This window comes from Populus alba, chromosome 3 (assembly GCF_005239225.2).
Source record: "Populus alba chromosome 3, ASM523922v2, whole genome shotgun sequence".
Taxonomy (NCBI): Eukaryota; Viridiplantae; Streptophyta; class Magnoliopsida; order Malpighiales; family Salicaceae; genus Populus; species Populus alba.
In genome coordinates, this window is record NC_133286.1 from 4,983,966 (window position 1) to 4,999,593 (window position 15,628).

The window sequence follows — 15,628 nt, forward strand, 5'->3', positions numbered from 1 at the left end:
GAGACCATTTCTTAGAAAAGTGTGGAGTTTTCTAAGAATTTTAAGATGGGCAGGTCACCTGATTATTGAGACTATTTCTTAGAAAAACGTGGAGTGTTTTAAGAATTTTAAGATGGGCAGGCCACCCGATATTGAGACTGTTTCTTAAAAAAACAAGTTTTTCTAAAAAATCTTAAGATGGGCAGGTCACCCAATATTGAGATCATTTTTTTATATAAAAAAAACATGGAGTTTTTCTAAAAAATCTTAAGATGGGCAGGTCACCCGATATTGAGACCGTTTCTTAGAAAAGCGTGGAGTTTTCTAAGAATTTTAAGATGGGCAGGTCACCCGATATTGAGACCATTTTTTTTTATAGAAAAAGCGTGGAGTTTTTCTAAGAAATCTTAAGATGGGCAGGTCACCTGATATTGAGACCATTTCTTAGAAAATCATGGAGTTTTCTAAGAATTTTAAGATGGGCAGGTCACCAAATTATTGAGACTATTTCTTAGAAAAGCGTGGAGTTTTCTAAGAATTTTAAGATGGGCAGGTCACCCGATTATTAAGACTGTTTCTTAGAAAAGCATGGAGTTTTCTAAGAATTTTAAGATGGGTAGGCCACCCGATATTAAGACTGTTTCTTAAAAAAACGTGGAGTTTTTCTAAAAAATCTTAAGATGGGCAGGTCACCCAATATTGAGACCATTGTTTTATATAGAAAAAGCATGGAGTTTTTCTAAAAAAACTTAATATGAGTAGGTCACCCGATATTGAGACCATTTCTTAGATAAACATGGAGTTTTCTAAGAATTTTAAGATGGGCAGGTCACCTGATTATTGAGACTTTTTCTTAGAAAAACATGGAGTTTTCTAAGAATTTTAAGATGGGCAGACCATGCGATATTGAGACCGTTTCTTAGAAAAGCGTGGAGTTTTCTAAGAATTTCAAGATGAGCAGGTCACCCGATATTGAGACCATTTTTTTTATAGAAAAAGCGTGGAGTTTTTCTAAGAAATCTTAAGATGGGCAGGTCACTGAATATTGAGACCATTTCTTAGAAAAGCATGGAGTTTTCTAAGAATTTTAATATTGGCAAGTCACCTGATTATTGAGACTGTTTCTTAAAAAAACATGGAGTTTTGTAAGAATTTTAAGATGGGCAGGCCACCTGATATTGAAACTGTTTCTTAGAAAAACGTAGAGTTTTCTAAGAATTTTAAGATAGACAGGTCACCCAATATTGAGATCATTTTTTTTAATAGAAAAAGTGAGTTTTTCTAAAAAAATCTTAAGATGGGCAGGTCATCCAATATTGAGACCATTTCTTAGAAAAATTTGGAGTTTTCTAAGAATTTTAACATGGGCAGGTCACCCAATATTGAGACCATTTTTTAGAAAAGACGTGGAGTTTTCTAAGAATTTTTAGATGAGCAGGTCACCCAATATTTGGACCATTGTTTAGGAAAAGCACAGAGTTTTACCATGATCAGGCAATTTACCTTTACAACACTTAGTATGCTAAGCACTTGACAAGTCTTGGCTTCGTAAGTATTGTAAAGAAGGGGTAGCTGTTGTTACTCAGTTTTGGACCCCATGTGCTGAAGATGGTGTGTATCCCTTTTGAACAAAGTGCAGGAGTGTAGCTCATATTTGCTGGAAAGTTGACACTGTTTGAGCTGTTTTCTACTCTTTTTATCCTCCCCTTTTGCTGCCAAAAGCGTCAGGTTTCTTAAGCTGATAAGAAGTCTTCATATAAATCCCTCAGAATTTGCATTTTTTTAAAACATTGATTATGCTGCTGTCATAATTTTTTGTTCCAACTTAGGCTCTGATTTTGACTTGGTTTCGTACGATATCTGATTATCCTAGCTATATTCTGTCACTCATGACATGTTGAAGAACTGACCTACACCTTTATTGGGTCCTGGGGACACTATTCTTAGGAAAGACTCTCAGTCAGATTTGGATGCTCGACATTGTCAGATCAAGGAAACCTTTTTGACCAACTAGTTTCTTGCCAGATTCTGTTATCTAAAACAATTTTATCTCACTTTGAATCCTTCATCAAAGTTGTAGTTCTAGATGTGTAGATGAATGTGGACTTTTGAATCGCTTGATTTCAATATTAGAAGCTCAATATATTCTCATTTGAATATCTAAAGTGAAAGTAGAGAATCCTGCCACGAGAAGGGTTTAGCCCAAGTTCGCAAGCCTAATTAGAAGGATTTTTCTTTTACCAAGGACTGAATTGAGAAGTGCTAAAATGAGGGATTTAATTGAAGAAGGATATTGGAAGCTAATGAGGGGGCTGGATCATCATAAATGCCGAGATTTCTACCACACCGAATAAGGAAAATAAGACTTTGCAACATGTACCTTTACCCATCTGATTTCTTTCCTTTTTCTTTGCAAATTTCCTGCTGGTTTCCATGTTTCTCTTGCTGGATTAGAGAGTTGCAGACCACATTTTTATTGCCTCATTTCAAAGGAAACAACTGGTGCCTCATGGTCCCAGCTATGGAAGAAAAGAGAGCCACACCATCCTCTAAAATATTGGAAAGAAATCAAATATGATCACAGAATCAGAATCAAAATATTTTGATTTCTTATTTCTGCTCACCCAAGATTACACCCTAGAGTTAATATAATATTTGTTTCCTAAATAGATTTGCGTTTTTTGTTATATAAGCCTCCTCTGCTGGGAGGAGAGGGATGAAAAAAGGGGGGGGGGAAGCAAGACAGAAAAGAGGAACAAAAAAAAGGAGAAAAAGAGAGGTAGGCAGCAACAAAACCAGAAAGAGCAAGAGAACATAGAAAGAAGAACGTTCAATTCACAAGCACATCACAGCTTCAGCATCTTTGTTTCATTTTTCATTTACCAGTAGCTAAGGAGGCACGCGTGAGCTGTCTTTCGGTCTTTGGTTTTATTTTCTGCAAACAGGATCTGCAGGTTTAAGCCCCAATCTCTCCTCCTTTGTTATTTTTATAGTAAGCATCCATTGGTCATTTGGTTGTAAAATTGTTTTCTTCCCTCTGAATAATTGGTTTTTGTTTAGACAAAGCCAACGCTTGCCCATTATTCTTTCATGATGTTTGAGTTTAGCTGCAGTCCATTTAAAAGGGGTTGTCTTCATGTTTAGGAACTTTTACGTTTAGGGACATTCATTTTGTGTTTTCTTTACGCTGCTGGAGGAGAGATTAGCCGGCCATGATTTTGTTTTTCTTATATACATGAATAGAGTATGCTTCCAGTTTTTCCTTGCTGTCTGCGTGGGATGAGTAACGCAGATCTTAGGTTTATGAAAGAATGGGTTTGTGGGGGTATGAACACTGTCACTATATTCTGGTTTCATAATTTTTGCTCCCTCGTGCTCATGTTTTATTTATCTCTAGTTATAATTTTTTTTAAAGTTGCTTTAAGCTTCTTATAAATTTTAGAATATAAGTGACGATTGGTTAACTTTTATTGCGATTTTTTATATTTAATTGTGATGCTCGTGTTTTTGATAAAAAAAAATAATTTTTTTTTTGTATGTTGCATACGGCCAATACCTTAACATGTTTTTAATGTCTTTATATATATATATATATATATATATTATATATATATATATATATATATTTGAAGTTTTGAAAATGTGTTTTCACATGAATTTCTTAAACACAACAAAAAAATTATTTTCTTACATTTCTGGATTTTACAACATGTTTGTAAAACTCCAAAGGGTATTGGCTAATATTCCAAAAAATATAAAAAATCTTATTTTGGGGGGCATTCATCTATTATTCACCGTTAATGTTTGGATAAAGAAATTCTAAAGGGATGAATATCCAAAATATTATTGGGAATAACTTGGTATTATTCACTGTTAATATTTGGATAAAAAAACCCTCAGTGGTAAATACTCTCTACAGGGCTCGTTTCAACTCCAATTTTGATGATCTTTATATCGTCAAACTCGTATCGACGAGAGGAATCTCTGCAGGTGGTCAAAATCAAGATCTGAGGACTTTGAAAATTTTGCAACTTTGAACCGAGAGATGAAACGTGTTTTTCAGTGTTCTAGCTTTCCTAATGCTCTGATACCAATATGTGCATACTGGACTGAAAGCAAACACAAATAAAAACACAAACAAGCAGATTTACATGGTTCACCAAAACCGAGTACGTCCACGAAGGCAGCTCTACAGGGCTCGTTTCAACTCCAATTTCGATGATCTTTATATTGTCAGACTCATATCGACGAGAGGAATCTCTGTAGGTGGTCAAAATCAAGATTTGAGGACTTTGCAAATTCTGTAACTTTGAACCGAGAGATGAAACTTGTTTTTCAGTGTTCTAGCTTTCCTAATGCTCTGATACCAATTTGTGCATACTGGACCAAAAGCAAACACAAATAAAAACACAAACAAAGCAGATTTACATGGTTCACCAAAACCGAGTACGTCCATGAAGGTAGCAAATTGTATATTATTGGAAGAATGATACAAATACTCAACTCAACCCAGTAAAATCCCACAAAACCCAGTGTTTCACTCTTACACTCGGTGTTTCTCTTAAATTTGCGCTTTTTCACTCTCACAGTTGCACCTGCACTCACTGCACACCTGCTCTTGTCTTGCTCTCTCTTTGTCTCCATTTATAAGAGAAATGAAAGCCCTGGCAGCAACCAACAAATACCAATCAACTGCTAACTATAACAATAAATATTGCGGCTGACTTTAGTGTATTTGTCATAAGTGATGATGGTGGAAAATGTTAGACATAAATTTGCTACAAACAATTGTGAAAGTAAACCTCACGAACTTGAATGACAGAGCACACAGTTTGTATCACGGTGAGCATGAAGCGGAGAATAACAGCAGCAATAACAGATATTGTGGCCATTGGGTTACGGAAATAATTTCATTAGCACTTTTATTTGCGAATCTTTTTGTTTAACCCTATATTTGACTTGTTTAATATAATCCTATAAAAAAATATATATTTGCTGCTTGCTTTCTCGAATTCTATCAAGTTTCGACTCCTTCAATTATTTATTTTGTTTTATTTTTATTGGTACAATAACCTAAAGGGAAGGATTGGTTGGGAATTAGTATAGTGATTCACTTTCTTTCTTCTCCTTTCTTAGTTAGTCCAATCCAAACTTTTTCAAGAAAGTGTTGTAACAAAAGAAAAAAAAAAAGAAAAAGAAAGGAGATATTTTTTTGTGCTTCTTCATCCTCTGTTTTTCACTCTCAGTCAGCAGCTGACAAGAAGGTAGCTGTGAAAAAGAAGGATTAAAAGAAAAGAACTCAAAACTCAAAACTCAAAAGGTCTGGAGACAAGAATACAAGTCTTGAGTACCGATGGAAATTAAATTCTGGAACAATAACTCCATTAATGCGGCTACTAGCTGAGCTTTTTCTTTGTTCTTTTCATTGAATGCTTCCAGGGCTTCTTTGTATTCTTTCTCCTGTTAACAATCAGAACAAATTTAGATATCTTGTCTGGTCTAGGAAGAAGAAAGCATGCAAAAAATGGGAGCAACTGTTGCTTGCACCTTCTTCTAATTTACCATGATCGAAGAAATCACATGATTATAAATTAAACATATATGCTAACTGGTCTAATTTTATTTATTAATTTTGGACACCATCCTTTTCTAAATTAATGCAATTTCAGAATTTAGTCTTTATACTCATATTTTCAATTTTAATTTCCATGTATTTGAGTGCGTGAGTACTTGTATTTTTTTTCAAGGTTCCGTACATAATTTGCATATAAAACTAATCAAATGATATGAATATCCCAATAACATTTAATTCTCCATCCAAAAATTTTAATTTTAGGTTTTATTTCAAAGAAAATAAAGATGAGATTTTAAAATTTTCATTGTTGATTATAAAGAGCGCAAAACTGCAATTAAGAATATAGAAAATAATTCTCTAATGATTTTAAGTAAAGAGGAGATTTCGCTAGGTTAACCAAGAAATTATTTATACTCGAATTGAAAATGCTAGAGACATATTTATAAATAGATAAAAGGTAACGACTGTCTTCAGAACAATCACAAAGCATTTTTTGGATGTATTTTATTGAGCTTCATTTATTACTTATTGCTGAATTATGATAAAATAAATAAATAAAAATCATGAAAATCAATTATAATAATTATATACATTAATATGTTTTATTTTATATAGTAACATTTTTAATCCTTTACAATAAATCACAAAGAATTATAGTATCATGGATTAAAAAGCAGCAGACCAAAAAACAAAAAGACAACTCAGGTAAGAACAGAATCGCCAGAACTACAAGCAAAAATTCAACTGAACGGTAGCATACAAGCTAGTCCATTTCACCAGGGTATGAGGTTGGAAGTGAATATTGCTTCAGTCCATTCCTAAAGTAAGTCCAAACCCTAACTAAGAACTTGGTAAAATAGAGGTAAGACCCTGACCTAGCCATTGGGGATGGTAATAGCATTGTTGATTGGGTAAGGTCGAAGATAAAGGCTAAGGACGGTATAAATGACATTTTAGACAAGGATGCGGGGGCATCAATTGCATCTGTGAGGGAAGAAATGATGCAAATGCTTAGAATTGCTTTGCTATGCACTAGCCGGAATCCTGCGGACTGACCGTCGATGAGGGATGTCGTATTGATGCTGCAAGAAGCCAAGCCCAAGAGGAAACTGCCTGGAAGTATAGTTAGTGTTGGTAGTGGTGACCAAATTGTTACTGTTGATGGGGCTATTGCACAAAAGCCTGCAGTTGAATGTTGATATAAATTAATTTTACTGGTTTTTTCTTATTCTTTTTCTAATGTTATTTTTCAAATGGCGGGGATTGGTATAGGAGAAGTGGTTTTTCTTTATTTATTTTCAATGGAGTGTTCTTGTTATAATCTCTTTAATGTTGGGTTATGACTTTTTGTTGTTTGATACTTATAATTAAGTTGGAGAGTTAATGGTTGTTCGTATGGAAATATATGGAGAGTGGGATCAAAAGTAGCTAAGTTCAAAATTATACATTATTTATGGAGTCCACCGAGCACCACTTGACATTAGGATCGTTCCACATTGCATAAGCAAAACTAGGTGTACAAATTCTCCGCTTAGTTTCTAAAAGGATACAAATATCAATGTTGTGTTGCAAAATCATATTTTTAACAGCCATCCTCTTATCAGACACGCCCCGTCCACAACTATTCCAAAAGAGAATCTGTATAAATAAGGTTATTTAACCCTTACCAAGGCAAAGGCAGACATGCAACTATTGATTCCTAGCCCAATCGCCAATTTCCCTATCCAATTGCTTAGCAATGTCTGCAGTTAGAACCGCTAGATCGTCCGCGCTTCTAAATCCCAGAACCTGCCCAGCATTTAACATCTCTTGGACCTCATCATCTTTCCCGGTCTTCTCTGGTACAGGCACGTCTCTGAGGTGAGTGTAGCGAGCGTTTCCTTGTCTGATGCTAGAGTCCAGGGAGCCTGAATAATCCTCTACCTCTTCTGCCATAGCTTGTTTAAGGCTGCCAGTTGGCGTAAAGACTTTAACCTTCCTTTTCCTTCGCCGTAAAATCATAGGATGAAATGTGCGTTGGGTACTTGTGTTTATTGCTGCTCTACTGTGTGTTAAAGATCTCAGAAACGTTGAGTGTTGGGTACTTGTGTTTATTGAACGAGATCAAAGCTTGTGATGCACCCATAAAACGAAAACCCGCTAATTGAACTCCATTAGAAAGCAAGCCTTTCCTAATATCCTTATAATTAACACCTTCACTTATCACTCCTACTAAGCTATTCTCCATCCATGCAAGCTCCTCCTCTTCTGGATCATGTGTTATAACGAGTGAAGGCACTGGTTGAACAACTGGGACCGCATTAATAATATTATCTTGGATGACAAGGGCTACGTTGATATCCTCTGTTTGAGTAACAGGGTATGCATTGCTTTGTAGTTGACGAGTGCTTGCTGGATTTTCCCTTTTCGCGCAACCATAGAATAACTTCTGCAGTCGCACTCCATGACTGGTACTGATACACGCTGAACATGCTTTTTTATCGGAATCCGATGCTGGGAATCTGTACTCTCCTGTTGAAACCGCTTCAAAGTTGCACGTAGACGATAAGACCCAAACCATATTCCATTAAGCTTTCCAAGGCGATCCTGTTGTTCAGAATCTGTTTGCATTGTAGCAAAGCCAGACCTCCAGTTTCTTCCGTTGTGTCGTCGTGATATGTACATAACAATTACTACGCCATATTTGTTAAGAGTTCTGCGGAGGGTTTGATAATCTAACCAAGAGCAGAATCGCTCAAAGTAAATCTGAGACAGTGGTGTATGAGGCAAGGTTGATGGTGACAGGGTAGTGGTGTGGTTGGATTTCGATGCTGTGTAAGTGTTTTGGCAGGGACGGCTGGTTCTTTAGGTGTTACAGAGGAAAGGAGATGGTCGCATATTATTTTCCTTAGGAGGGGGATTAATTTATTATGCAACAAGATCAGCAAAACAAGAAACGAAAAGGATCTGTTATTACTTCAGATTATAATTACATTGCAATCATAAGGGGGGAACAGTACAAAGGGATTAAATATTTATCGCAATTGAAGGATAGAACACACCGTCTGTATGACAGTAAGAACAAGGAGAAAAAAAGCAGCAACAACAGAGATGCCAGTCCATGGATTGTTGAAATAAACCTGCTTCAAGGTTGCCTTCCACTCGTGCCTACGCTTTCTGCAATGTAAAGTCAGCTCTTCGCAGATACCGGAAAGAAAACCATCTGCATTGACATAACTTTCTTTATGAAGTTTGCAAAGGAGATTTGACACTGCTTCGTCACTGTTTAGCAGATTTTTCAAATTCTCTTTATGAGCAAGTAGTACAACATCATTGGGAGCCCTGACAAGGCAGCTGATGAAAGTAATATAGTCACTTACAAAATGATCCTTAGGCTTATAATGGCATTTCTCAAAGGCCTTGAGATTTCTGAATAAGATTTCTGTACGGCCGTGTATTTTTAGCTGTGGAATTTCTAGAATCCCATTACTGAATGTAACATCTAATAGTGACCTTTGTTCTGGATGCATGAACTTCACTCCAGATTGATGGAGCTCCGTTGCAGTGGGTGCTCTTAAAATACCTGTTCCTTGCTTATGACGGTGCCGCACCTTAGGCCGCTGACACTTTCTTATAAAGTGAACGAAATGTAGGACCTTGGAGGAATCGAGTTGTTCCCAACTGTCTTCTTTTACCCAGTCATCCATTATTGTTCGTAAAAACAGACAGGTAAGCTTAATAAGGGTACGGTTATCAGGATTGGCATGATTTTCTACCCGCTCAAACAACTTCTTGAGGATGAAGAATGGAAGCTGATTTTCAAGCAAGCACATATCCCACAGCACGTCAACTAACTTAAATGGAGGATAGAAAATGTGGTCACGACGTCTCATTTTATAAATCCCTCTCCGGTACTTCAGTTTCAGTAAGAGCATAATAATGAAGACAGCATCCACTAAGATTATTGTTGCGAAGCCTTCCCTCCAATGACCAACGGTTTCGGCATAACTATCACGTAATTTCGCTTCATTCAACTTGATAATGTCAATTAAATCTTCCACACGTACCTTGTTCAGTTTAAGAAACTGCTGCAGGTACATTATTTTGTGGTTTTCCATAGCTTCTAGATTTTCTTCGTTATGGTGAAAAGGGCCTATTGAGACTACTCGAGGTGCACATGCCTTCGCATTTAACTCCCGCAATGGTTCGGGGACTCTATAGATGCAGCATGCCCCGGAGAAAGCCTTCTTGATCTCCAATTTCTCCGTCAGAGAATCGGCTATAATACTGATATCAAGTGAAACTTCATCGCTCCGATCTGGGTCACCCGGACTGGGCACATACGATGGCTCCCTTGGCTGTTCCAAAATAATATTTGCACGAAATCAAATTCGAACAATATTCTCTTAAATCACGTCTTAATTTTCACAAGTTCACACAAACAGCAATATAATGGCTAAACGCAGATATTTTTCATGGCTGCTGAAGCTCAATTAAATTATATTGGCTTCAAAAGGTTCCTTAACATTTACAAGCCCCCGAAAAATAAAGTTGAAAAAAAAAACTCACTATTTTAATCGTTTTCTATTGAGATAATTCATTTGACTTGATCTATATTTTGCAACAAATCATCAATTTTTATCATTGTTGACGAATTTGTTTTTTTATAGTTTATCACCTTCGGGATGAAAATTAAATATAAAGAAATAATGGGAAATTTTTCCTTCATGAAAGCATTATTGAGCATGGTTTCATGAAAGCATTCTGATTTTACCGGGGAATCATCAAAAGGTCGGTCATCGATGTCGATAGCCATTGAAAAGTACTCAACAAGATAATTGTAATGAGGCAAAAATCTGCCCAAACAGAGTCTAAACGAGCCTCCTTGAAGTTTCACCGTGAAAAGTCACCTTCGCTGGAGAAAACAATCCGAAAAAATCAGACCAGCCACTTTTCTGAAATTGCAAAACAGCCACATAAGTTCCATAAATTTCAGAATAGACACTAAATATTTCAAAGCCATCCAAAATTTAAATAAATTTCATAACAATTCCTCATGTTTCTCAAATGTAATAAACACCCCCAACAATTTCAAAAATTGCAAAATAACCCCAGAAGCTCTAAAGTTCTGAGCGATCTCAGGAATTGCTACTCTTCCATAACCAGTAGACCAAATATTAGTCAACATTACCTCATTTTAGAAAATCTAGTTGTGACATAATGATTGAAAAATAATCTTACTTCATTTAATTTTGAGTGCTTAAATGTGTAACTTTATTTGATAGTTATTCTCAAAAGAAAAACGAAAAAGCAAATTTCAATTATTTTAGGAAAGTACTAAAATACGTGTCATCACAGATATTTCTAAGCACTAACCACTTGTATTACGCGGCCTATTTTCAATTGTCTCCTTGCATACAATTACACAAAGCATTAATTACATTAATTATTACGAAAAAATAATTTAATTTGTTTGGTTAAGAATGTTTTTTAAAATTAAGGTTATAAAATAATTTTAAGAAATATATATTAATATTGATAGTTTTAAATTTAACTATTGTAGATTTAATTACTCCTATTACATCATGGAATAAATAATACTTTATATAAAATATTTTTTATTATTCCATTAAACTATGTATAATTCCATTACGTACAAAATTCATCCAATAAGAACTATAGTTTTCATAATTTTTTTAGCGTGTAATAAAATTAGATAAAATATTATCAGATATAAAATTGATATTATAGTGCGAGTGAATTTAATTCACTCTATACTACTTTTTCGAGAAAAAAAATATTATTTACATCACAATACAAATGAATTTAATTCACTCTAAACTAGATTTTTTAAAAAAAAAATTTAATAAAATTAACACACTACAGCAGAGAAAAAAAATTGGACGAACAGTACAAGTGAATTGCACTGTTCACGTGAACAGTGCAATTCACGCACTGCATTATTTTTTAAAGTACACAGTGCAATTAGCTGCATAGTGCGTGAAAAGCATGAATTTTTTGCTTTTCATTAACTGTGTTTTTTACTTAAAATTTATTTGGAAATTTTGGATCCATGTATAGTAACTCATTTTATTTCATTATCAAACAGTTACAAACTACGTTTTAATAGCCAAACGGGCTCTAATCAGTCTCAAAAGTTCTGAAATTTAAAAATAGTCCTTGGCAAAAATTAAAATTCCAAGCTCATTGGAGAAGTCAGTTTTCTGAAATTTCAACTTTAAATTGATTTTTTTTTCCATTTCAAATCATAATGGATATCACAAATGCATCAATTGTGATACCAAGACTCACCAAAGAATATTATGATAATTGGTATATTCAGATGAGAGCCCTACTAGGCGCTCAAGATATCATGGACGTCGTAGAAGATGGGTACGAAGAAGCACTATCCAAATAAGCTAAAGCATCTATGTTAGATGCTCAAAGAACGATACTTCAAGCCGATACAAAGAGGGACACCAAGGACAAGTCCATCATCAACTAGGGCCTTGATGAGGCCACATTTAAAATCATTGCCTCTGCAAATGCATCCAAAGAAGCATGGGAGACCCTCAAACGAATACATAATGAAATTAAGATACATCATTCACATGTTCATCAAATAAGAAACCTATCGTAATGTTGTCATATGTGAAGTTGAGTGTGTTTGATTATGGAATGCAAATTTGTGGTGTCTTCTTGTAGTGAACCTCCCGAACCATGCTCTCGGAGATTGTTTTAACCAGTATAGGGATTTCTTTAACCTGCATACCTTTGTGCTTCCTTTGATTTGCATAATGCATCCAGGAGGTAATTCCATATATACTTCTTCTTGGAGATCCCCATGCAAAAATGCATTTTTGACGTCAAATTGATATAGGGGCCAGTCACGGTTCACGGCTAAAGATAGTAGGATACGAACAGTATTTATCTTGGCCACCGGTGCAAATGTTTCCATATAATCAATCCCATAAGTCTGAGTGTACCCTTTGGCGACAAGCCTTGCTTTAAACCTTTCAATAGTGCCATCTGTTTTATGTTTAATGGTAAACACCCACCGACACCCAACTGGTACCTTTCCTGCAGGAAGTTCAACTACTTCCCATGTGTAATTTTTTTGAAGGGATCTCATTTCTTCATTCATGGCCTCTTTCCATCTTAAATCTGTTATGGCTTCCTGCACACTGTTAGGAATAGATATAGCAGATATTTGGTTCATAAAAGTTTCATTTTCCTTTGATAATCTATGATAAGACACATAATTATTCATAGGATAATGAGGATTAGAGGTAAGAAGTGGTTCATACGAAGTTTTGGGTTTTCCTCTCGTAGTTCTGTGAGGTAAAATTTCGAGTTGAGTTTCAGAACTTACTTGAGGTTCAGTTATGGATTCAAGTTCAGGATACACTTGTAGTGGGGAGGCTGGTAATTGAGGTACCTGAGTTTCTTGTTGCAGCACCTCTATTCGGTCTTCTTCACTGTCAATAGTTTGTTGTTGTTCTGCTCCTATATATTTTTCACTATTTCCATCTAATGCATCTTGCATGGTATGTGAAGATGCATTACTAGTATGTTTATCTCTTGTAATGTATAGGTCGTCATAACATGTCTGCCAGTTACTTTTGTTGTGCTCTTGACTTGAGGATTCGAGGGAAGAGTAATACATTTTATTCTCATGAAATACAACATCAAGTGTAGTGTAGAGTTTCTTACTTGGTGGATGATAGCAGTGATATCCTTTCTGATGCTGGGCATAACCAATAAATACACACTTGAGTGCTCGTGGTTCCAGTTTATTCCTTAATGGTTTGTGAAGATGAACAAACGCTGTGCATCCAAAAACTCTTAGTTGCAAATGTGACACAGCAGGAGAGCATATTGTTTTCTGAAGAACATTCAGTGGGGTCTGAAATTCTAATGTGCTTGAGGGTATCCGATTGACAAGATATGTTGCTGCTGTGATAGCTTCACCCCAATATTTAGTTGACATATGAGCTTCAAATAACGAGGCTCGAACAACTTCAAGAAGCTGACGATTCTTACGTTCTGCAACCCCATTTTGTTGAGAGGTGTAAGGGCAAGTGGTTTGGTGAACAATTCCATGATTAATCAAATATTGTTTCAATTCCTGATTAACGAATTCTCCACCATTGCCGCTACGAAGAACCTGTATTGTAGAACTATATTGTGTAGCTACCATGTTATGAAATTGTTTGAATAATGAGCTTACTTCACTTTTGCATTTCATTAGGCAAATCCATGTCATACATGTGTGATCATCAATAAAGGAAATAAACCATCGTTTACCATTAAGAGAGCAGGTATTTGCTGGACCCCATACATCTGAATGTACCACCATGAACGGTGTTGGGCTCTTACTCATGTTGTTTTGAAAAGGAACCCGATGGATTTTAGCTAATTCACATACATCACATTTAAACTCTACGTTTGTTAGCTGAACAAAGAGTTTTGGCATTAATTTCTTCAAATATCCAAAGGATGAGTGTCCTAAACGTTTATGCCATAACCAAATTTCAGAGGTTGCCGCAGATTCAATATTTGCAGCAGATTTATTCATGGAGAATGCTTGAGCTAACTGGTGACAGCTTGCTGGGGCTAAATCCAAATAATAGAGCTTTCCCCTTCTAGTACCATAACCAATTGTCTTCCGAGTTTGAATATCCTTGAAAACACAAAGGTTAGGCCAAAACATAACAATGTATTGCAAAGCAAGAGTTATTTGAGCTACTGACAGTAAATTATAATTAAGAGTTGGAACAACTAATACGGAGTCAAGACTTATATTTTTAGTGAGGATGACAGATCCTTGCCCATTAACAGACGATGAGGTACCATTTGCTGATGATATAATATATTGTTCTGATGGTTTAAAGGATTTAAGCCACAATTTGTCAACGGTCATATGATCAATAGCTCCAGAATCAATTATCCATTCATTTCTACTGCTAAGAGTGGAGGTATGAAATACTTTACCAGATTCTTCCTCTATGAATGTTTCTTTCGGATGTTGATGTTCTGCCACAAATGCTTCCTTAGTCGTGAGATTGGTTTTGTTTGAAGGATGTTCTGCCACAAATCTCTCAGGCGTCGCCACTGCAACTAAAGCATGAGTATTTGATTTTGAATTTCGTTTACAAGGTGCTTTAGCAGGATCCCACCATTTTGGATACCTAATTAATTCATAGCATTTCATCTTTGTATGTCCAGTTTCACCACAGTGTGTGCAGACATATTCTGACTTTGCCTTTCCAATTTCATAGCTGCTGTTATGAGTTTCTGATGTCCGATTCTTTTCAATAGTAGGGCCATTTGATCGGTAGTTTCTTGGCTTACCTCGTCGTGCCATCATTGCAGATGATTCTGCATGGCCAGCTCCAGGTTCATTGTTTAAAGTAGATCTGCGAACAGCATCACGACGTACATAAGCATGAGCTTCTTCCAAATCCAGTATCGGATCTTTTCTAAGAATTTCCCCTTGGATTTGTTCAAATTCTGCATCCAATCCATTCAAGAAAATATGTACCCGTAATCTTTCAACAGATCTTCTGTGAGTGATAATATCATCCGGATCTTTCATTTCAGTTATGTCCCGATGGTCATGTTCTTGGAAGATTTCCATTAGATCTCCATTGTAAACCCCCGGTTATAACTTTTCTAGGTATTTAAAAGAAGAGAAATTTAACCAATAGTAAAATGGGTTAAATTAAATTAAAGAAACCTAAATTAAGATAAAAAATAGTGAAATTAATGAAATAAAAAGTGAATATAGTACTAAATCATTGAAAAGAAAAACATTTGTGAGGACAAAATGAATATGGAAGATCAAGAGAGGTCAATATTCGAATAACAGAAGGTTGGGAGTTTATGTACAAATGATAAAAAGGGGTGGGGATAAATGTGCAATTAACAAGATGTTAGAAGTACAAATATCATTATATTTCCTCTCTTGGGGGGACTGGCAAGAGTAAGAGAGAGTTTAGAGAGAGGCTGGAGAGAAGATATATTGATGGCAGATCAACCGACAGCTATAACTCCACCTTCCACCGTTGGATTAGCACGATATTCGGATATGTT

At 35.7% G+C, this 15,628-nt stretch overlaps 1 protein-coding gene across 1 annotated transcript; it reads right to left on the bottom strand.

Moving 5' to 3' along the window:
• Window positions 1-8,495: 8,495 nt before the first annotated feature.
• Window positions 8,496-9,900, bottom strand: LOC118037871 (UPF0481 protein At3g47200-like; the record flags this gene model as incomplete). The annotated part of the gene is made up of 1 exon (XM_035044020.2): window positions 8,496-9,900. A coding segment is annotated over one exon (1,332 nt), but the record flags the coding sequence as incomplete, so codon positions are not given.
• Window positions 9,901-15,628: the final 5,728 nt, after the last annotated feature.